This window comes from Coturnix japonica, chromosome 7, assembly GCF_001577835.2.
Source record: "Coturnix japonica isolate 7356 chromosome 7, Coturnix japonica 2.1, whole genome shotgun sequence".
Taxonomy (NCBI): domain Eukaryota; kingdom Metazoa; phylum Chordata; class Aves; order Galliformes; family Phasianidae; genus Coturnix; species Coturnix japonica.
The window spans coordinates 30,616,109-30,639,716 of NC_029522.1; the positions used below are offsets into that span (position 1 = coordinate 30,616,109).

Sequence of the window (23,608 nt, forward strand, 5' to 3'; positions counted from 1 at the left end):
ATCTGAAGGAATGCTTTCCTCTTCCAGACAGAACACGTTCCCCCGTATGACGTGGTGCCATCAATGAGGCCTGTTGTCTTAGTGGGGCCGTCGCTGAAAGGCTATGAGGTCTGTATCCCAGGGTTTGCAGTGAGTCCCCGTTTTCTTGCCCATGGTTTCACTTGTTACATTGGTTGTGTTGGCCGATAAGCCAACCAGACATCTGTACACATACACAATTTTAATCAAACCAGCACATTTTGTGCTGAATTAGTCCAAATTTAGAAGAAATTTCCCCTGAAAGGTAGTTCTCATGTTTCCACTGGTGAAAACTTCACATCTTCCCATGAAGCTCAGTGCTTGCAAGTGAAACAGCCAGGCTACGGTATCATATCCACGTCTGCTTTCCAGCACCTGAAACTGAAGGTGGGGACTGATGGCTGTCATTTCAGTTTATTTTCTTCATATTTGTTTTTTCAAGAACTTTGCAGTATTGAAATATAAGGAAACCTTTAGCCCTTCTAAATCATTTGCCTCTCTGCAACACAGAGGTGGGTGTGATAACAGGTACAGATAAACAGGAGACCCATTGGTCAGGGTTGCTGCAGATTCAAAAGAGCATTTAGCATATGCTGAATGACCAGAGGCTTTTAGCAGGGCCTGTCGATGAACTTATCCATCTGTTAAGTGTTTTGCCAAATTAAGATCTAAATTAACATGAACATAAAATCAAAGATACGCTTCATTTAGCTTAATTAATGCTGTTAGTACTTTATAGGATATTATTAAACATTGGAATGGCCCTTTTCAGAAGGTTGCAGCAGGGTAATGTTTGCATAATGTGATGTCCTTACATCATATTTGTTAGTAAGAATGATTAGAAGTGTAGTTTAGTGAAGCAGGAATGAGGTGCTTCATTTTCATCTGCCTTTTAATTCTATGGCGATGTTTCGTGACAGGAGTAAATGTCACCCATTGGTTTTGGTGGTGCTGCACCACAGCTTAATTTGCCTGGGCACTCAAGTTTGGCAGGGAGAGGAGCCATCTGTTGAGTGCATACCTCTGTACAAGCATGTTCCCCCTCTTTGTGTTAGAAAACAATACTAAATCCAACATCTTGAACACGTGAAGGTGTGTAAGTGGTACTGCAGTTAGGGTGTTTCCATCTCAGTTTTGTTCTACACAACAGAAACACGTTGCTCTTACATTGCAACCTGTATGGAAGAGTTCAGTGCTGTTTTTTTCTGACTAAATTCTCTAAGAAGCACTTTGAAGGTACCCCTGGGAGAACTAAACTGCCCGGGGCTTTGGTGCAGTTCCTATCTAAGTGTCAGCAGAGTTGTACTGAAAGGAACAGTCAGGAAAGCAGATGATGCCTGTTGGGGCTGAGCATCTCTCAGGTGCTCTCCCTGTTACAGGAGTGAAAACATGTTTTTTCCTCCATGTAGGCCTCTCTGAGAACAGTTTTGCTCTCACAGCAGTCACCCAACGTAACAGATCTTGTATCTGAAGTCTGAGGCCAGTAATAATAGTGTTACTGTGGGGAAAAAGCAAGGGATTTGTTCAACTCGAAGTCCCATGTGGTTCTGATGTGTTCTGCTGGGAGTGGTGTTGCTCTGGAAGATGGTGAGGTGTGCTCCGAAGCCTCAGAGCAGATGGAGGCAGGAGCAGAGCAGCAGCTCTGATGTCCTTTGGGCAGCATTTTGTGAGCAAGTCAGAAAACCTGCAAATGCTTGTTAAGAAGCTGCTTCCAAGAGCATATTAATTAAATTACCTATGAAAGGTATTGATTGTTGGTGGTATCCTTACCTTTTGCTTACCTCTCTTCTTACTTTTGACTTCTGTTTCTCCCTGTCATTCCTCTCTGCTCAATCTTCCTCACCTCTGCGAAGGTGACAGACATGATGCAGAAAGCTCTCTTTGACTTCCTGAAGCACAGGTTTGATGGGAGGTGAGAAACACTGTCCTTTCCATGCTTTTTTTCCCACGTGTTACTAACAATTTGGTGATATTTTTTAATGAAAGGAGACCAATGCATGTTCCAAACGGATTTATAGTATCATGAAGTGCAGCCAGCTGTGGGCTGGAGCGCAGCTGATACATCGCTAGATGTGCATGTCTTTGTATCTGCTATGTCCGTCATAGGATTTCTTCATTGAAGTGAATCATTTTGCCTCAGTGTCTCATAACAATAGAACTGCAGGAGAAATCTAGATGAAAGGTGGCTGTTGTTAGTTATCAGAAATAATTAAAGCTTGAAGAGGGAAATGCTGAGCATTGAGATACACAAAAAGTTTTATAACTTCAGCTGGAGCAAGAGGAACATTTCCTAAGGGCTGTGATGGGGAACAAGTATGTGGATTTCCTTGTGAGGAGGAGAGGGTTGGTCCATGGCGCCCCTTCCTCACCCCTGACACTCACCCATGTTGCAGATCTGTGCTCTGCCATTGGGATATTTGACCCTTCTTTCTCCGTGGTTTGTTCAGCATGTTGTACCTGCATAGCAGGGTGCTTGCGCTGCCTAGTTTATCTGCACTAGGCTTGCGACAGTGAGGAAGGTTTGTAAAGCCTAAAACGTTAGCACTAAGACGATGAAAAGAAGTTTCTGTTGCTTAGAAGAGGTGGAATAGGATTTATGTTCAAAGCACCTTTTGGGGTGCAGCACAGAGGCGGTGATGCTGAAATATCTCTCAGACAGCTTACACAAAGCATTTAATAATCCACCTTTATGCAGAGTGTTCCTTCCCTGTTGATAGCCCAGCTGAAGTGGTTTTAGCACGTTCCACAAACACAGCGATCGATTCCAAGTCTGACAGTTGAAGCAGTGCCTGGCAGCCCTCAGCTGTGTGCTGTGTTTCTATTGCATGCTGTCAGGACAGCTTCTCCCACTCCTGAGCAGTTGCACTGATGTGGTTTTGCTGCAGCTCAGTGCAGGAGCTCTGCTGCGTGTTTCCACCAGGGCAGGTGTGGAACCACCGCCTGTGTTCCCTCCAGCTGCTGCCATCCATCTGTCAGTTTGCAGTGTGCCTCTGGTACCTGGCACTCATTGCTTTTGGTTGGAAACCATGCGATAAATGGAGTCACCAGGACATGACTGCTCTGCAGTGTCTTTTTAAACCACATATGAGAGTGTGCTCAGCAGAGGCTGACCCACGTGGGTCAGCAGTGCCCTGGTGTGGGAAATGAAGATATGGGTAATACTGCCCAGCAGTGCTGCCAAGAGGAACTGCACCTTGCTTTGTGCTGCTGTGTTCCCACTGCTCTCCTGCCCAGAGGGAGGTGGTGCTGGGAAGTCTTCCTGCTGTGAGACACGTTGGCATCTAAATTAGGCAGACACGTGGCATTTCAGCTATGAAAAAGTTCAGTGCTACGTACAAGCTGATATGATTGACTTTCAGCTTGAATCACTTAAGAAAAAACAATAAAATTCATTCTTGGGAACCTCAGCTGCTGCTTGCTTCTCCTGCCTTATGTTGTTTGCAATGGCTGCTGGTCATTTCCAGCCTGTTTTCTTCTCATTACTCGTGGCTCTTTAGCTCATCACAGTCCTCCTCACCGGGTTTCACATGAGGCAGTTGTGTGCTCTTTGTTTTGTAATCTGACTGAAGAGCAAACTCTCAGGTATAGGTAAACAGCAGTGCCCTGTTCTGCATCCTGAATGCCCGCACACAAGGCATGGGAGAGCACGTGCTGCTGCTGTCTGCTGTCAGCTCACTGACAGAGCAGCACGACACCACCATCCCTAGGTTAGAAAGAAGGCTTCAGCAGCACAGTGCCTGTGGCTCACCTCGCTTTTCTTCTGTCTGACCTTGAGCCAAGTCCCTGAGACCACCGCACAGCCCTGTCTGCACAAGGAGCTGTGTGCTGGAGGTCTCCCAGAGCCAGCAGCTCCATTTGGTGACTCAGATGTGAGTGGCAGAGTCCCAGTAAGGCCCTTCCCTACCTGCTGGCAGTGCCAGCTTTGGTTAAACCACCTGGGAGGAGTGCTGCCGTGCCTGCTGTGCTCTATGCCCTGAGACTTGCTTTAGCTTGTGATAGCCAGGTATTGTGTAAGTCCATGTGGGCGGTGGGATGGGGAGACGGGAGCTGATTAAGCAGGAAAGCAGGAGCTGTTTGAAGGGTCTGCAGTAGCAAATAACTGTACAATTACTCAGCATTTCTCTTTAGCTGTTCTCTAATGCTATGAGTGGTGTTTTATTGGATTTGCACTTTGGAATGAAATGTGGCTGTAAATCATGCGTGGCGCAGGGAAAAAGTAACGATTGTGGTTTTGTTCTGTGCTGTGTTCTTGCCCATAGGATATCAATAACCCGAGTGACAGCTGACATTTCTCTTGCTAAGAGGTCTGTTCTGAATAACCCAAGCAAGAGGGCAATAATTGAACGGTCAAACACACGATCCAGTTTAGGTAAGACACGGACACAGCTGTAACTCTGAACATGGCTGCGTACTGCAGGAGAGCGTCAGCACTGTCACCAGGTCTGATTATGTCGACAGCATTTTAGCATGGAATTCTGTATTTCACGTCCTCTGATGGGTGATGGAATTTGCCTGACAGAGGAGTGGCACAGAGCACAGTGTGCTGAGTTGGCATCCTGTGAAGCACTGCCTGGGTTGGAGCAAGCAGGATTACAGCTGTTGTAACTATTCAGCCTGTGCTGACTTCATCAGTTTAAACATACTCACATGCATGGGCATGGTTGGGAAAGGTCAGGTTCATCATCTTCCTACTACTGCTGACGTGTTCCTTCCTTTGACTTCAGACAAAAGTGCTTTGGTGTGAGCATTGCCATTGGCGTCTTTTTAAGTAATACCCTGGCAGTATTTATCATTAACAGATCTTTGTGCTTTTGGGATTGCGTGGCCACAGTTCTGCTTTTAGTACAGATTCTTGTTTAAGTTAAACCAGAGTTACAATGTGCAAACAAAAAAAAAATCTCCTAAGAAGTATCAATATGTTGCTGTTAAGAATACGTATCTTATGACTCCTGAGATGTTCTGCAGGTCTGAAAAATCTGCCTGAATTTACATTGGGTTAATAGAAACATACTTTTAGTTGTGGTGTGTATGCAGTGTTTTCAGACAATGTAGCTGCCTCAGAAGTAATGTTAATTAAAACAAAACCTTGAGTAATAGATTATTGTGTGAAAATTACATCAAGTCACATGTGGAGTTCATGAAACTGAATGGGTGATGGTATTTTCCATGTGGCTCTGGGCAGCCTGGGCTGCTGGTTGGCGGCCCTGCCCATAGCAGGGGGGTTGAAACTGGATGATCATTGTGGTCCTTTTCAACCCAGGCTGTTGTGTGATTTCTGTTTAAGTGGCATCGGGGTTGAATGGTTTTCAATTGCTTTATTTTCCTCCTCCAGCTGAAGTGCAGAGTGAGATTGAAAGGATCTTTGAGCTGGCCCGGTCCTTGCAGCTGGTTGTCCTGGATGCAGACACTATCAATCACCCCGCACAACTTATCAAGACATCTCTAGCACCAATTATTGTCCATGTTAAAGTGTCTTCTCCAAAGGTAATGTATCTCACCCTCAAATTACTTGCATTTGACTTTTTAAACATCCGCATGGCATTCGTGTAGGTAGGATGGGATGTTTTACTCTTCCAACAATCACAGCAGTGCAGAGCTTGAGGCTGAAAGATCCTTCTGGAGCTCTGTCACCACCACTTCATGCAGTACAAGTGTGTCAGAAGATGACTAATGTCTGTCATGTATTGTTCCCTTCTTTCCTCCCATTCTGTCCCTGGAGAGGACAGAGTTGGTCACGTAGCAGTTTTTCTTTAAAGCTGCCATTTACGCTGTAGCTAATCCTGCATTTGTTATGTTGTTCATGAAGATGCCAATTGGCATTTTACAGTCACCGATCTCCCCTGATGCAGGTGTTGATTGTCCCCATTTTACCCTCCTGTGTGGAGAGGCCACTTAAAGAGAAGGATGGGTTCAGTCCTTGGCACCGTGTGCTGCTGCCCACAGTGGTGAAAGCTTTCAGGATGACTTTTAAGTTCTTTATGGGAGAAAATAGAGTTACGTCACAGAAGACATAGAAAATAATTAAATCATTTGCATTTCCTAAGACAGTTATACTTGCTGCACAGGATAGGATTCAGCACAAACTGAATGCAGCATTAGAGCAGCCTAATTACATTAGCACAGCATTTCACTTGGCCTAACTTATCCTTCTGAAGCAAAGCCTGCCAGTGTAGCAGTGCTGCCCAGCTTGTTGGAGCTGGAGCAAGGACTGGGGGAGAGGGATACTCTCATAGTGATGCTCTGGGTCACAGCACTGTTCCCTTCTGGCTTTGGCTTCTGCAGCTGTCCCTCAGCTGAGCTCCTCACGGCTTCATTGCTGCCTGTAGCAGCAGTGTGACACTGCTCAGCAAGCTGGCTGGGCAGCAGAAGCCAAAGAAGGCTTAAGATGCAAGGGAGTGGATAAATGGCTTGTGTTTGGGCTCAGGTATATAGGCAGGGCAATGCTCTGTGATGGGTAGGTATACCCTACCCCTGCCTGTATGCCCACGCTGTAACAGAAGATGCATTTTAAAGTGCTTTTAAAGCTCGGTTTGTATTGACCGCGTTCAATTTGGTTGCTATCCAAAGGAATTCCATTAGGGCTGAGAAGTTTCAGAAATGTCTGCCATGTGTAGTGAGTTTGATGGAACTCCTGCAGAGTTCATGTTAGAAAACTTTGCTGGTATAGAAAACCATTTCTGAACTGTTCCCTCTGTGCCCAGCCCTTGCTAGTGGCTCTGTGCAGAGCTCCTTAGATCTTAGAGCTCCTTAGAACTATCAAAAAGGCTTAAGACTGAGCAGACTTCTGGGTGCAGGGTGTGAAGTCTGACTGTTCCTGGTTGTCAGGGGTCACCTGGGGGGTCTGTAGTGGGGCAGCACAGCTCAGTATCTTTGTTAACAAACCAGTTGATGAGTTCAGTGCACTTTGAGTGCACGTTTGTGGGGCAGGTTTATGTGCCAGATGGTAGGACTGACATTTAGGTGGACCTTGGCAGGCTTTCACTGACGTCCTGAAATTCTTCAGGGGGAAATGCCAAGTTCTGCCCCTGGGCTTGTGTGGGCCCCTGTCCAGCTGGGGCACTTGTGCAGCCAGGGACAAGGGCTCCTGGTGGGCAGCGTGGGCACAAGGGAGCAGTGTGCCTGTGCAGCAGAGACATGGCTGTGTGCTGGGCTGTGAGCATGTGGCTGATCCTGGCCCAGAGGGGTTACCCCAGAGCTCAGCTGGACAGGGAGCTGAGCACTGTGATCCTGCTGGCCTTCCTCTGAGCGAGGGTTTGGCACAGAGACCTCTAGAGGTCCTTCCAACTTCAACAATACTGCCTTGTTCTGTGATTCTTTAATTTTCTTTGAGACTTTTCAGGGAAATCCTTTGAATTCTTGTAACTGTTCTGACCCTGAAATTCTAATAGCGGAAGAAACAAACAGAGGAATATATGAAGTGTGTGTGTAACGTTCCCTCTGTACCCAGAACATTCCTTGGAGCAGATACAGTCACAGCATTATTGCTGCACAACATAACGTGCTCCTACTGCTGTGCTGCAGTCAGTCCTCTGCCATTCTCTGTGTGTGTATTTACATATTGTGTTCTTCTAGCAGATTATTTTGGTCATAAATAGCCTGACACTGAAAGTAAATAAAGCAAAATTGTCCTTTCCATTGCTATTGAAATATTTACTGGGGATCTAATGTGATGCAGAAGGAAACACCCAGCTCTCAGGGAGGCTCTCAGCAAGGTTTATGTTTCTATTCAGGGACAATATTGTTCCATTTTGTTAAACATAATAGAGAGCTTCTGAAATCGGTGATCCTCCAGTGCAATGCCAGTCTCTGAGCTTTATGGATGTAAGTGATTCTTAAACTCACCTTTTCCTCTTTTCCTCTCTCAGGTTTTGCAGCGACTGATTAAATCTAGAGGAAAGTCACAAAGTAAACACTTGAATGTTCAGTTGGTGGCGGCTGATAAACTTGCACAATGCCCACCAGTAAGTACAGAAGAAAGGCTAAAGAACTTGTGATGTGTGGAGTTGGAAAGATTTCTGCTGTCTCAGCCCTTTATTATGGTGGAGTTCAAACGTTATCACTTCCCTTTGTGGACAGCCCTACCACTGCAACCTCTGCCAACCAACTACCTTGGCTTTTGTTGCTAAGAAAGAAAGAAGTGTGGTATGTTCTTCCTGAGTGTCTCTAGAGCCGGGTTTGTTTTGCTCTTTGGCCAGACGACAGGTCAGAAGTGACGCATATGGTAAAACTGATCTTCCAGCAGCACATGCACAAATCACATCACTTGTGGAGCAGCGCTGTCTTAAGGGCCAAAGTCTCAGAGTCGTGTTTGGGAGGAGGCTGCAAGTTCCTGCGCAGCGTGAGGCACACGTGGCTGTGCTCATGCCATCCCTGAGCCTCCTGGCACTGCAGCACCTGGGATCCCTTCCAGGTGCTTTATCTGGAAGTCTGGTCATTACTCAGGTCCGTTGTATCACAGGTGCTGATACCTCAGTCAGTGTGCTTCTAAAGGGGCTCAGGGCTGAGATACTGGATTAGGCAGGCAGCGCTCTGCAGACAAACTGTGCAATTCTGCTCAAGACAACAAAGGAAGACCCCATCTAAATAGAAGAAGTGTTTCCAAATAGCCTGCACTGTGCCTGCTGCTCTTACGGGTGGCCCCATGGCCCCAGCAGCAGCCCTGCACACTGGAAATTTGGAAGAAGAGAATAGGGTCTGAAATCTTTTGTGTTGTTTAGTATGAGTGTCTTCCTTAATTAAGCAGTGGGTTTTTTTAACCAGTGTTCGAGTTATCTGGAAAATCTGGCGGTGATAATGCTATGGAATCTAACTTGGGCTATTTTGGTGTTGCCCACGGGCTGTGTTGAAGCCAGCAGGGCTTTCCCAAGCAGTGTGCAGTGCTGGCAGTATGTGCTGGTTTGTGCTCATGAGTGTCTAGGTTTGACTGTGTTTAAATTAAAGGACCAAGTAGATCCGTGACTTAATTAAGTGCACTGCTAAGACCAAAGACATCGCTGTCTGCCCAGCTCTGTCTGCTTGCAGCCCTGATTCCTGCAAGAGCAGTGTTTGTTTGAAGATACTTGCGAGCCATAAAAGCCACAGTCTGTTTCATGTTCTGCAAGTCAGTCTTAAGCAATCAGGTGGTGCTGTATTGTCTAGACATTATAAAAATAGCTTTCTTTTTTGGCATATTTAAGTCCAGGATCTGCTTTCATTATTAATTCCTTGCTAATCTTTCACTCTGACCATGGCTGGTGCTGCATGACTCCGTTAAGCAGGGATGTTACATGGCTCAAAGAAAGGTGAACTGTACTAATTGTATGGCTTTAGGTGTGCTGGGCACAGACATCCCGTGCTGGTTTTCATACACTTGAGGTAGTGCACTTAGAATGTCTGTGTTCACCAAAACACAGTCGCGTATCCCACTGCTGGTATGATTCTGCTGCATTCTTTTTAATATGCTTTAATAAAAAAACCATTAACAAATACATTAAGCTTTTTCTGCCTTATATACATTAATAGTATTCTATATTTTATGAGAGCTGCTCCAAAAGTAATGCCTTCTAGTTCATTATGTTGGTAGTACGGCAGTGGAGGGGTAGTCTTCTCACCAGCATCCCATGAGGTGCTGTGGCTGTGTGACAGATGGCAGCACTGTGACCAAATGGGGTCTGACGTGGGAGTGCAGGTGGAGCAAAGCTGTCGCTGAATTCCTCCATACAGAAACGTGGCGCCTGCTGACATTCATCAGCACTTGTGAATGTCTATAGAGCCTGACCTGTGGGTGTGAGCGCAGTGAGGGGGTGCTGTGCTTCAGCAGTGGTGACAACAACAGTGGGTCTGACTTCTACAACACTACAGAACCTCCCCACTCTCATAGCAAAGATCTTCCCCCTGGCATCCAACCTCAATCTGCCCTTCTTCAACTTCAAACCATTTCCCTTGTTCTGCTATTATCTCCCCTTTCAAAGAGTTGACTCCCCTCCTGTTCGTAGGCTCCATTTGGGTACTGAAGGGCTGCAGTGAGGTCACCCCACAGCCTTCTTTCCTCCGGGCTGAACAAGTGCACTTGTGTCCCTTTCACACTTTACATGGCTTCACACTTGCCATGCTCTGGTTGCTATTTATTTAATTCTAAAGTATTAGCACGATGCAAATTGTTTAACATCTCTCTCACGTCACCCGTAATGTTGTAATGAACCTCACTTTGTTGTTGTGATCAGGAAATGTTCGATGTAATTCTGGATGAGAACCAGCTGGAAGATGCTTGTGAGCACCTGGCAGAATACCTGGAGGCGTACTGGCGTGCTACGCACACCACCAGTAGCACACCCATGACTCCTCTTCTTGGGCGAAACTTAGGATCCACGGCACTGTCCCCATACCCTGCTGCGATCTCTGGACTGCAGGTATGAACATACATTTCAGGCCCAAACTGCAGCACAGCTCAGGTATTTTGTTATTTCATTCTGAATCTGGGGGCAGGATGGTGTACGTGTTGTGTATAGCGTAACTTTTACTTGCTTCAGTGTCAGCTGTTTGGCTGCAGCCAGCAGCAAGAATGCAAGCTGGAGGCCCATAGTCAGCACAGGCACAGCTGAAGCACTGGGACAGCTCTGGCTTAGGTGGGAAATGAAATGGCTGCACATGACACTGCCAAGTGGTACCGCGGCCATATAAAAGAATGGCATTTTGTTAATGATGCTGTTGCCTGTGGGATGCTGTCAGATTGAGAATACGCTGTGGCACAGCACTGGAGCTCGTGGCTGCTGTAGTTGGGAAGAACAGTTTCTCTGATGTCCCATTTTCTTACTCATAACTTCACAAAGCATCCGCATTTGGGTGACGAACATCCATGCTTGTCTCGTGTCAGCAGAATGCCTTCACCTTTTGAGTTCTTTGAGTGTGAATAATATCCATTCTTTTACCCATTGAAAAAAATTCTGACCATTTTTCTTCGCAGGGATAGCTCAAAAACGGCTGAACTTTGACACTTCAAACGTGGCATGTAAATAGTCCTTAACGAGAAGTACGTGCTTTACTAAGTTTGAAAACAGAACGTGTTGGTGAAGCAATAGTTGTGAATGCTTGAGAAGATCAGGACTGTAGTGAACTCTGAAGTCTGGGAGTTTCAGGTGTTTTGTGTGTGTGTGACTTCATAGGAACGTGCGCTTCCTGATGTATGTCAAAAGCAGACTGAGCAAACGAAATCTGATGAATGATTCACCTGACAAATTTAACCTCTGTTCTGCTTGTAGAATGTCTGGAAGCAGGTAACGCTTTTGAAGGAGATGACTCATGGTTGAGCGTTTCCAATGAGAACGAAGCTATTTTTTCTGTGGGTGAATGGCACTTCATGCAGGTGCATGGTGTTTGGTACTCACCTTTCTAATGACGTGCTTGATTTTATTAGGCTCAGTGAGCCACTGTTTCCTGACTGGCTGAATGCACAAGCACTGTTCTGTTACTAATAAAGCACACGTGTAAAATGTCGTTTCCATTTTCACTTGCCTTAAGATTTCAGTTTTCCATCCCGTCATGACAATAAAATGCCATCTGTAGAACTGTCACCTCTTCAGTTTCATTTTGAAAACTGGGTGTATCCACAGAATTTTTTTCAGGCATTTATTTCTCTCTGATCAATGGACACCAGCAGTGACTGTCAAATGTTGCTCCATTTACTTAGGGAAAACTCACACTGAAGATGAAAATCACCCCTGTGCAGTGGGCTGGCTGAAGGTATGCATCACCTAATCCCCACTTCACCCTCATTGTGAAGGCTCAGCCGGGACCCGAATGGTGCTGGTTCTCTGCAGAGGGGTAAATTTCTCCCTGAGCGAATGATGCCCATTGAGGACTGCAGGACGTGGCTCTCGGTGCTGCTCCAGCACTTGGGCCCATTTGAAGAATTGGGGGTTTTTACACGGTTGTCTTGAAGGCTTCCACCATCGGAAGCACTTACTTACCCACCAAGGGGATGTGAGCTAATTCCAGCCTTTGGAAGCATTTGCTTTAGTTGTAAATGTTATGATGTCGTTTGTGGTGGTGATGGAAGCTCTCACACAAATCCGAGGAACCAAACTAGCTTAGGTGCTTATGGTAGATGAAGAATATATACTTCATACAGCCTGGAGACTCCTCCTCTCTTGATACCTCGGGGAGCCAAAAACCAGAAGCCCCAAATACCAAAAGCCCCCAAACTTTTTACAGCAGTTGTACCTGAAACTGATGCAGATTTACGGGGGCAATGTGTTCATGTTTTACCCAACCAGGATTCGGGGGTGTCTCTTTTTGTCTCAACTGTCCATGGGAGTATAGTTCATTGTGATTGAAGCTTCTCATTTAATCAGAACATTTGGGCTTCGTGAAGGTCATTAGGGTGAAGTGAATTGGCATACATGCAGCTGAGTAAAAGGGAGGCCGAGCCCAGCATCTCCAGGTGTGTCCCATTACAGGTGTGTGGTGCACGTTCTGAAGCCCGTGGTCACCTGGTCCTTGGCTTAGAGCTGCTTGGCAAGGAGTGATGGGGATGCTCACTGTATTTGCAGGCCTCAGCAGGACTAGTAAACTGTCACCGCCAGCTGGGGCCAGTGGTTAGCCTTTGTAGCTAAGCTTTGGTTAGGTCTAAACCTATGTAGCTCATCTTAATTCTGGTGATGAGAATTCACCAGTTCAGGTCTTGGGGATAAGTGCTCCTTAGGCTCCAGAGGCATTTTAAGTCAACTACTGAAGGCAGTGTCACGCAGGCTGTGCTACCAGATCAAATGTAATTTGGGGTATAACACCAGCATGTGACCACACCAGGCTTATGCCATGGTTACACATCTCAGGAGGGATATGGTGGGATCAGAATGACTGTGCAATCACAATAAGGACTGAAAGGCTTTAAGAAAAGAATAGTTTGCATCCAGAGAGGAAATTACTGCAGGGAAGGAGAACACGAGTGTAGGAAGCTAAAGTTGCAGCTCATTAGTGAAGAAAATATATGGACTTCGACATACAGACACTACTAAGACGTGATGCTGCAAGGAAAACTTGGGGAGGGCATTATAGAAGTTGCTGCCCCGTAATTAGGCACAAATTTGTAGATCAGCAGCTTTTGTGTGTCAGCTCACTACATGGAGCCTCTCAGTGGATAACCTTGGTAGCATTGATCCACACTGAGAGACGAGACATCCTATCTGCCGTGCTGTAATGTACACCTGTCTGCAGGGTCCCTTCCCCACGCAGACAAGCCTTTTTGTTATAAATTATGCAGTTCAACAGCTGCCACAGAGAGGATGTAGCAATGGGAGGAAGGTTTTAGAGCACGGAGAGCCTTGCCCGGAATTTCAGAAGGGAGAGGAGCGGGCAGTGCTGTGTGTGCCTGAGAACCCGAGGCCACAAGGGTGCAGCCATCACAGCAGCGTTGTGCTGGCACTGCCAGGGGCAGGATGAGGACTCTGGGTCTGTCATCTCGGGAAAGGAAAGCACAGACCACGTTTGTTCTGAGGGCTGGGCGGCTGAGAGCCTTAATGTGATGGCAGTAAACCGGATTGCATAGACCCCTTCATTGTGCTCATTCACTGGCAAAACACATGAACCAGTTTTTTTATGTCACAAAGGTAATACATCATTTTGGGAGCGTGAGGATAGAAAAAGCTCATTAACTTTCTTAAAATCCCATACTTTAGCTGGAAGAATTTGTTAACATTTTAACTATCCCTTCGCTGCCCAGTTAGCTGCTGTCACTTGTTGGGTCGTGCAGAGGTTTTTACAGAGGGCTGAACCTTTAAAAACAACAGGGAAAAAAGCCCTTTTCAGCTGTTTTCTGAAAATCCATAAACCCGTGGCAAACTGTTTCTAAGCAGAATAGAAGCATGAATGTTACTATGTTCATGATCAGAGAAAGGTGATAAATGCTGAATACATCAGCTCACTTTTCATGCTAAGCGACCTGTAATATTTAAGGTGGTGAGTGCTGTAAGATACCCGTTGTAATACCGTGTTTGGTCTGCTTTCAGCTCTAGGAGCCAAACTATTCTTGTAACCCATTCCTGTAAGCATACAGGTTTTAACGTAGAATGAATTTCACAAAAGTGGATGGAATTTGAAAGACCTCAGAATAAAGTTTCAAAACTAGCTTAAAAATACTGAATGCTCTTTATTTGTGCTAACGCTTGGATTCTTTGGTACTCGTAGAGCCAGCGTATGAGGCACAGCAGCCATTCTACAGAGAACTCTCCAATTGAGCGACGAAGTCTCATGACCTCAGATGAAAATTATCACAACGAAAGGGCTCGGAAGAGCAGGAACCGCTTGTCTTCCAGTTCCCAACACAGCCGAGATCACTATCCTCTAGTGGAAGAAGAGTACTCTGACTCGTACCAGGACACTTACAAACCCCATAGGAACCGAGGATCCCCTGGAGGATACAGCCATGATTCACGACACAGGCTTTGAGTTCAAGAACCTGGGGAAAAATAGTATTCATCGGTTGATAACTTGCCATAACGTAGCTAGGAAAAACAATCCACCTTATTTTGGCAGATGTAATGCGGTTATACTGAGGTTACACTGCTGTCATTTGATGTTCAGTAGGGGACAAAAGAGTTCTCATGCCCTTACGTTTATGCCCTGTCACATAGATTGTATTTTGTTGGGTTTATTTTTAGTACGGCATTTACATTTATAGCCATACCTTTTCTCATCATTAGATATTAGGCACATCGGTTTGTAACTTAGGGTAATTATCGAGGCACTTATAAAGTAATTTCCTGTGCTGGAAATTCCAAATGACCAGTTCCAGTTGGAACCAATTTATAAACCAATTCCTGTTGGAATTTGGGTGAATTGACTGGAAAGTCAACCTGAGCATGTTGCAATCGAGTGAAAAAGGTAAAAATGAAGACTCTGAAAATTAGAAAGCAGTAGAAGCCAGAAAGTCAACTACAGTGTTTGTTTGCTGGAAGCTCAATTTACATTTACAGTTAGAATAAAAGCATTTTATCCTAACTTCTTACTTCCAGAATGGCTCTTTCAGACAAACCAAAAGTAAACTGTTGAGAGTGCCAAAATCACCAATTATTGCAGCAGTTACAAAATGCTTTCCAGTTTGAAATTATTTTTAGAGCTGGCACGAATGTTGCAGCAGAATGATTTCTTTAGCTTAGCCAGGACTGACGTTTGTGGTGGGGTCAGCAGTGACGAGCTCTGACACGGCAGGGGAGAACAGAAAGAGGAAAATGGACAAACTTCAGGCCAGTTTGTGTGCGTAGAGGTTGACAGTAGTCTTTTTTTCTCTCTCTCTCTTGTTTACCTGAATACAGCTAGAAGTCCCAAAATCACAGAATCGCAGAATGGCCTGCGTTGCAAAGGCCCACAGTGCTCATCCAGCTCCAACCCCCTGCTGTGTGCAGGGTCACCAACCAGCAGCCCAGGCTGCCCAGAGCCACATCCAGCCTGGCCTTGAATGCCTGCAGGGATGGGGCAAATGTAGTAGTAGGAGGAGGAGTACCAAATCTGGTACCTGGATATATAATACTTTTTCTCCCATTTTGAGTATCCTGCCTTTTTAAATGGAAAATGATACTTTTACCCAGTGTGTAGAGCACCTCCATGCCCGTCCATCTGAGCACCTGCATGTTGCAACCTTCCAAATGTGTCTCTGAATGTCTGAAAATTCCAGCATTGCACAAGAACTCTGCAGAAGGACATCAGGTTCAGTCCCAGTAGTGAAATCTGAGGAAAGGGGGTGGGGTTAATCATCCCTAATTGACAAAAGTGGAAATAATGCAATCATCAGAATTAGCATGCAATAAAAATGAGAAAATAATCGCTCACGTGTAGAGCTAACATTTTTAATTCCAAGAACGGCGATAAATCCCTGGAGATATTGCTGCCTTACTTCCTACCGATCACTTCTTTTCACCTATTGAGTCTTCAGTGTTTTTAAATAGGTCGATGTTTCTGAGTAGGCCGTATGTCTTACATCATCAGTGAAGCCTTAGATCCAGTGCGATGGAAACCTGAGTGGAACTGAGGGTGTGTACAGCGCAGCCATGTCTGTAAGCAGAGACTCCTGAAGTTCCACAATGCATGTTGTCTGACAGAACTGTGCTGAAGGTGCGTTTTGTGATGCAGGGTCGTGACAAAAGGTTTTTCAAAGATGAGGATCGTGGATTTTTGTATCTGTGTATCTTCCCCAGGGCGGGCTTTCACAGCATGTAGCACGAAGAGAATTTCCTATTTATTAGAGTTTCTTCCACTTTCTGGAGCAGTTAACAAAGATCACGGATATTTTCCACCACCTGTGAGCCTGGTTATCTTCTTGATGTTAAAACGAGAAAAGGAATTCATCTCCTGTCAGGTACAGCCAAAAATGACACACATCTCCAGCAGCGTTACAAGATCGTGGATGCACGACTGATTTGTTACACAATTCTGCTGCCTCAAAGCCAACCTTAAACATTACTGGATGATTCAGGCGGGCCCATTGCCGAGAAAAAAATAGATATTAAATACCTGCATCCATTGGAGTAACAAGAGTTAGGGATGGGTGTGACAGACCTGATCCTGCTGGATTTTCTCCAGCTGGACGCCCACAGATTCCAAAAGTGCATTTAGGCTGAGAAAGCGCAGCAGGATCTGGTCTGGGAATGGTAGCTCCAGCTGCCTTCTCTAGTATTTCCTGCTACAGCACAGTGGAGCATTCTCCAGTAATCCTTACAAATCTTTGTTACATGTACAGCACACATACCTGCATGAGAAAGAAGGCATTAGGCAAAACATATTTTCTATAAGCTTTAATGAGTTTCTTGTTTGTGTGCATTAAAGTATTAATTGCAAAGGATGCACTGAGATGTATAAAGCTAGATTAGACAGCTGTTTATCTTTATTCTGTAGTAGCGTTAGGGATCCGGTCATTTAACTGCTTGAAGATACTTGCATTTTAATGGCAGGTAGCTGTGAAGCACCTCCATGTATTTTCTAGTAAACAAGGTTACTGCTTTATCATTTCCTAGACAAAAATGGCATTTATTTCTAGAGCCTTTTGGAGCCTTGTTTTTAAGTCTTCCATGTCATGCTACTAAAGGGAAAGATTGATACAATGCATAGGCATAAATCCCATCACCTGCAGCATCCGAAGTGCCAAAACGACTTCCTTTGTTCTAATAGAAGCAAGCTTACAAGGGACATTATGTATTGTCTTGGAAGAACCCATTGAGGTCCTTTATTATATGGGTTTAAGTTTACTGTTGTATGTAATTAGTTTACCCTCTTCGCTCCCATTGCCCACTCCATTTTGAATATAAGAAATGGGTTATAAAAGATCCAGCATTTCTCATTGCTCGGTGTTTTTTCTTTGAGGACAGGTATATCTTTAAGCACAAATAGGCTGAACATGCTCGTGGGTTATTCATTTATTCTAGATACGAGCTACTGGAGCTCTTTCATTTTACACAGTAAATGATTTTTATGGAACACAGTAATCAGTAAAAGCCGCAGTGTTGGTCAGGATGTCATAACTCGTGTTTGTGTTAGAGCTGCAGCAGTGCTAGCCAGCTGTATTGTCATCTGCTATGCAGTGCTGCTGTATACAGCTGTGAAGTTCATGTATTCCTCAATGAATACGGATAATCTTCCAGTCCTCATACCGTTTCCCAATATTATTACAGTATTGCTAAGCAAAGGTCGGGGTTCTGTTCCTAAGCTCTGGCTTATATAGAGAATTTTAGATGGCTTTTTTTGTTACCTGATGGTTTTTCCATTAGGAAACTTGGGGTAACAGTAGCTCAGCCTATGGGAGTGACAGGACAGTCTTAATACCTAGAGGTAACATAGGGCAGTGCATTCGTGTGTTTGGGATGAATCGACAACGCATCTTAAAACTTGAAGGGCCCTTTAAAGGCAACTCATTGTTAAATTGCTAATTGAAATACTTCCTTTTTGGCAGGTTGTATTTAGCAGATGTACGGCTTCATTTACTGGCCATGTAGCTGCACATTTATCCCATGGGAAGTGCAACTCACAACTGGCTGTGTGTCTGCAGTGAGTAGATGATGAAATTGCTGTTCAGAGGAACACAGTGGAAGCTGTTCTATACAAAACTGTAGTTTATAAACAGCGGGCCAGGTTCTGTGGTTGCTTTCTAAACATTCAGCCTGGTAAAAATCAGTTAATCTGCTTGAGAAGTAATAGTGCAGCATGGCCCTACGCCTAGATTGCACCTCAAGGAATCCTCTGAGCCCTGGGCTGTGTTTGTGATGAGCAGGAGGAGCTCCTGGAGCACACCCTGCCTTGGATCTCATGTTTCTGGCTTGCTGTGCTGGACCCAGGTATGGTGGGCTGGGAGGTGGCTCTGAGGCTCCAGCTGGTTGCTGGTGGCCATAGGCAGTGCTGGCGCTGGCTTTCTGCAAGGAGGAGCAGTGTCATTGGTTTTTCTCCAGGTTTGAAAGCTTATTCTCAGTTTGATAACTGGGGTAGTAACCTTTTGTACCCCTTGCTTTTATAAGCACATCCCTGAGAGTGAAAATGGCAAACAGGGAGTGGTGGCTGTAGGGTAACAAGGCAGTGACAGTTACTGAGATGTGCACTGGCCCTCAGCTTACAGTTCAGGTTGACTGCAGGTCTGAATCCCATTTGGTCTCAGTACTGTGGAGTCCTCTGAAACCTCTCCAAATCACTTTAACTGATATGGCTCTAATGTTCTCAATACAGTACTGCTAACTTAAATAAGTGAGGGCTTTCCTTAGTTGTTTTTGCTTTAAAAATATCTTAAAAGTCACTCCGATGGATTTTGTTGTCCAAGTTGTGCGCTTTGTGAAGCCTGGCCTTGATTCTGTGGTCTTCATTTTTTTAAAGCAAAAGTTGACACCACGAATAAGAATCAGATGCGTACTGGGTAAAATATCAGTCATACAGGTCTGTTTTCACTCCTGAAAGTCATTACCATAAAACTGAGTTACATTCCCCACACTGGACTAAGACCACATTGGAAGTACAGGGTTTTCCTCCCGGATGACAGCTTTAATGTCAGCTTAGATACATGAGCCTTTGCTATCTTTTGCTGCAGTTGCCTCTCATTCCTTCAAATCTGACTTCTCCAAAGGCACCGTAATGTAGCCAGCTTTAACTTTAGGGGAAAAATGAGGCCAAAAGAGAGTATGTTCCTTCAATGGCAGTCATCTGAATGATGTTTGTTGGGTTGCTATTCAAATCCAGTTTATTTGATATAGGAAAAGAAAGGTATGCGTGTCTTTAAAAGTACAGGGCCATTTAAATAATGCTGTAAAGTACATGTGAGGTATTCACTTAGAAAAGAGCTGAAGCTTCTACTTGGTATCAAAACCTTTGTTAAGCTGGAGACAGAGATGTCATTCCTGATGCACAATCCATTAAAGAAGAGCAGATAAACCTTCCAAGTTAATCCATGCAGAAAGGTTTGGGAGAAGGCAGAAATTATTTGGAGACAGTAATGAGAGCATCATTCATTTCATGACTCATAGTGAATTCCTTGGAAGGAGGTGAAGCTGGGAGCAGCACGGCCTTGGTCTCAGTGATACTCTGGGCTTGCATTTGGCCCCCAGGTTTCTTGGCAGTGAGTTTCTGTGTGGCCTGGGCCCTGCAAACACCCACTGCTGGGCACAGTGGGTATTTCTGCCTTGTCTGAGGGTCAGTGCTTGCAGGGTCTGGTGTCACGTGCCACTTATCACATGCCTTACAAATGGTTCCTGAAATACAAAGTCATGTGAACTGATTGCCAGAGCCCCCCTTTGAGATCGCTTCTACTCTGCATACGTGGTAGGAAATGAACATAGTGAGGAAATAATGCCGTACAATACCGAACCACCTATTTTGCCAATCGTGTGAAAACAGCAAGGGAAAAGAAGCACATTTGTAATAGCACAAACTTACGGTAATTCCACTCTTGCATTTGGCATTGTGTTTTTGAAAAACAAATAGGTATTTTGATCCAGCATTACTGTATTTATTGCATTTTGGATCAGTTTAACTTGTTGCCTGATACTGAAGCATTTTCTTCCTAAGGCCTTGCATTTTGCATTTTGATTTTTCAATAACTCCTACTCCATATGAACTAATGAAGAAAGACCCTTTTGAAATGACAGAATCCTGTATTCATTTCCGCTGATCTCCTCCTCAGAACTGAAATGCCATGAATAGAAGCAAACTTCTCATTCAGGGTATAGATTCTGACCGATGAATATAGCACTCCTGTCCGAGCAGCCCAAGGTCTGCAGTGCAATTCCCCAGCCAGCTCTTGGGGCCGCAGTGCTGCACGCTGCTGTGTGCCAGCTGAGGGGGGTGGGTTGGGGGGAGAAGAACTTTGTATCTAAATCGCTGTGGGAGGGTCAGCCCCAATGAGCCACTGATACTGCTGTGCGTTCAGAACTGAAAGGACAGCAAGGTTGGGCTGCCCAGGCCCAGGATGTGCTGCCATTTGAACAGCCTGATTCTCCTCTCGTGCACACAAAGTGAAGTTGCACAAGAAGCATAGGAAGAGAATCAGGCAAAGTGCGGTTCTGTGGATGCATGAGAAGCAGAGGGGCGAAGGAAAGGTGAATGCTGCTCAGACTGCAAAGCGTGGACCTTGGGCTTTTCGGTTCCCAGCAAATCTATTCCTCACCCAAACTAGTTCCCAGTGCCAGCTGGGCTGTGCCCAGCCCCACCAGGAGCCGGTTTGGGGCACTTTGGTAAAGACATGGCTGCCTTCACTCCAAAGTGAGACACACAGATTCGTGTTTTCTGTTCTGCTGATTTGCCCCTTTCGGTTTTTCCTTCTAGATACTGTATGTGTAGCATTCTACAAGGCATGCTGGGTAAAATATACTATGCAAATGTGTACAGTGTTGCATGCTTTGCTCTCCCTCTGCTTTTAGTGGCTTTCGAAGAAAAAGAAAGTGTTGTTATTTTTGTGATCAGAATCATTTAACAAAAGAGAACGCAGACTGCATGCTGGTAGAATCCTCATTTCTATGGACTTGTTTTATGGGATTTAGATGTACAAAAATGAACTGCATTACAATAACTTTTCTACAATAAATCCAAACCTACCAACAGCACTTGGAAGTCTTCTAAGTCTCTGTGTTCAGCATCAAGACTGGGGAAGCATCAAAGGGTCACCAATGGAAACAGTTGGCAGGACCTCACGTTGATTCAACACTTGGTTCCTAGAAGGAAGCAACCGGCAGAATAATGTGAGGTGTTAAGAAGCAAAACCAGGTCGTAATATCCTGAAAACAGGAAAGTACTGAAGGATGTTGCCTTTAGCTAAACCTGAAAAGCAGCCATGGGAGTGAGATAACGGGGTGAGTTCCCTTTTGGAGCTATTCCTGCCCTTTGTACCCACCTGCTGCTCCTTGCTGCTGGGCTGCCACCAAGGTCCTCGTGCCTTCCCAGGCTGCCTGGCACCCACAGGAATCAGCTCTGCCTGCTTTGCAGCCCTCCTGCCCAGGACCTGCCTTCTGCGGGCAGAAATACAGCTACCAGGTGATCTGTGTGCTTACGGTGGGAATCAGCTTCAACTATCTAACATAACACATGCAGTGTTTTAAACACAAACCGAGTTAATTTGTCTATCTTCGAAAGTAGATTCTAGCGTGCGAGTTTCAATCAAGGCTGTTTAATAAAGAACTTGTGGCCTTCTGAGTAAGTAGAACAAAAAACACCAATGTTATTGGCACAGAGCACGGTTTACTTTGTGCTATTACAGGTGTAACGTGCCGGTTCATTACCAGGATGTTTGTTTTCTTCAGCTTTTAAGGACTGAATATTCCAGCACGGGGCATTCACACAGAAACTCGGAGGCTGTTGCTGGTCTTGCTGCAACTACAGCCAATATTGCAGCAGGGAAATAAAAGCAAGAAGGAGCGAGGGGTGCAGAGGGGCATTAAGATGTGCTGAGGGGCAATGGAAGCGCTGAGGGGCATTAAGTGGTGCTGAGGGGCAATGGAAGCACTGAGGGGCATTAAAAGGTGCTGAGGGGCAATGGAAGTGCTGAGGGGCATTAAGAGGCATTGAGGGGCAATGGAAGCTCTGAAGGGCACTGAGAAGCGCTGAGGGGCATTAAGAGGCGCTGAGGGGCATTAAGAGGAGCTGAGGGGCACTGGAAGCACTGAGGGGCACTGAGAAGTGCTGAGGGGCATTAGAGCGAGCTGAGAGGCATTAGAGCAGGAGCTTGTAGGAGGCAATGGAGAGCGCTGAGGGGCATTAGAAGGAGCTAGGGGCATTAAGGAGCGAGCTGAGGGGCACTGAGAGGCACTGAGGGGCACTGAGAGGCACTGAGGGGCATTGAGAAGCACTGAGGGGCAATGGAAACGCTGAGGGGCATTAAGAGGCGCTGAGGGGCATTAAGAGGAAGCTGAGGGGGCATTCAAGAGGCGCTTGAGGGGCATCAAGAGGCGCTGAGGGGCATTGAGAAGCGCTGAGGGGGCATTTGGAGAAGCGCTTGAGGGGCAGTTTAAGACGAAGCTGAGGCGGCATTAAGAGGAGCTGAGGGGCACTGAAGGACCACTGAGGCGCAGTGACGGCTGTAACAAAGGCCGCCGCTTTCCCAACGGCCGCTGAGAAGGCGTGTCCTCCGTCAGCCGGCACGGCCACCCGTCCTCCCCGCCCCTCGTGCCGTACGGTGGCCGCTTGGAGCGCGGTGCGGATCGGAGCTGGCCGGCGGGCTGCGGGAAGGCGCTGCGGGAAGGCGCTGCGAGGAGCGGGGCGGAGGAGCGCGGCTCGGCGGCGATGTCCGCGCTCGGGGGGCGCTGTTCCCGCAGTGCGCAGCGCGAGCAGGCCCGGCGCGGGGGGCTCGTCCCGCAGGCCGGGTGCCGGGCCGGGCCCTGAGGCGGCCGCGGCCCCGGGGCAGCCCCTGGCGGCGGGTGCGGAAGGAACGCGGCGGCGGCGGCGGCCGGAGCGGGCCGAGGATGGGGATCCTCTTCACCAGGATCTGGAGGCTGTTCAACCACCAGGGTGAGCGGCGCGCGGGGCCGGGCCCGTTGCGGAGGGCGGTCGGGGCAGGGCCGGGCCGGGCCCGATGAGTGCTCGGAGCGGGGCGGCTTGACGGGGCGACGGGACGAGCCTGCGGCGCCTTTGGACTCGGCGCTGCGCAGCGTGCCGGCCATGCACGGCCGCGTTGTGCGGCTGTGCCAAGCGGACCGGCTGTGTGATGGTGGTGAATGGGGCGGCTCTGCAGAACCACAGCGCAGCGGTAAAATCGGAACCGAGGAGCCTCGCTTGCCCGAATGTCTCCACAGCAATCCCGGCTCTGGGGTGCGGAGCCTGGCTGGGCTGCTGGGACGTCTGAGTGTGCTGGACAACGTGTGAATGTGCTGGATAACACCACCTGCAGAACTCAGGTTCTTTCTGTGTTGCATGGGAAGGAAGGTCCTAAGCTGTTCTGCAGTTCTGGCACTGAGCTCCGAGGTGCATTCGCTGAGGTGCACGCACACAACTCTTTTTGTTGTACCTGTTGGTTTGTCTGGAACTAAATGGGGTGAATGAGGACTGCCAGATGTACACAGTAAATCTCCTTTCCAGGTTCCAAAGGTGCTAAAAGGGAAAGAGGACATGGGGAGCGGGTGGTGGTGGTGGCTGTATGGTTGGACTTGTGATCCAGTGGTGA

General features: G+C 46.6%; 2 protein-coding genes and 1 long non-coding RNA gene across 10 annotated transcripts in view; 2 read left to right on the top strand and 1 right to left on the bottom strand.

The window, feature by feature from the left end:
- CACNB4 (calcium voltage-gated channel auxiliary subunit beta 4) overlaps positions 1–20,839 on the top strand; it is a 62,263-nt gene extending 41,424 nt beyond the window's left edge. For 3 of the 8 annotated variants that reach the window (XM_015869092.2, XM_015869094.2, XM_015869093.2), the window contains 7 exons: positions 28–108; positions 1,872–1,930; positions 4,278–4,387; positions 5,351–5,502; positions 7,884–7,979; positions 10,221–10,406; positions 14,179–20,839. In XM_015869092.2, coding sequence (XP_015724578.1) covers positions 28–108; positions 1,872–1,930; positions 4,278–4,387; positions 5,351–5,502; positions 7,884–7,979; positions 10,221–10,406; positions 14,179–14,439 — 945 coding nt within the window. In that variant the 3' untranslated portion in view covers positions 14,440–20,839. Of the gene's footprint in view, positions 1–27; positions 109–1,871; positions 1,931–4,277; positions 4,388–5,350; positions 5,503–7,883; positions 7,980–10,220; positions 10,407–10,960 lie in introns of all 8 variants that reach the window. The other 5 variants (XR_001556655.2, XR_001556654.2, XR_001556656.2 and 2 more) reach the window with 5 other exon arrangements.
- On the bottom strand, positions 14,121–22,150 carry LOC107316972. Its single transcript, XR_001556657.2, has 3 exons — positions 21,347–22,150; positions 21,052–21,167; positions 14,121–14,449 (listed from the first exon to the last, which is right to left on the bottom strand). It is a non-coding gene; the product is annotated as an uncharacterized LOC107316972 (long non-coding RNA).
- Positions 22,151–22,628: 478 nt separating this feature from the next.
- Positions 22,629–23,608, top strand: part of ARL5A (ADP ribosylation factor like GTPase 5A) — a 15,851-nt gene continuing 14,871 nt past the window's right edge. The window contains exon 1 of the mRNA XM_015869088.2: positions 22,629–22,956. Within this exon, the coding sequence (XP_015724574.1) occupies positions 22,911–22,956 (46 nt within the window). The 5' untranslated portion in view covers positions 22,629–22,910. The remainder of the gene's footprint in view (positions 22,957–23,608) is intronic.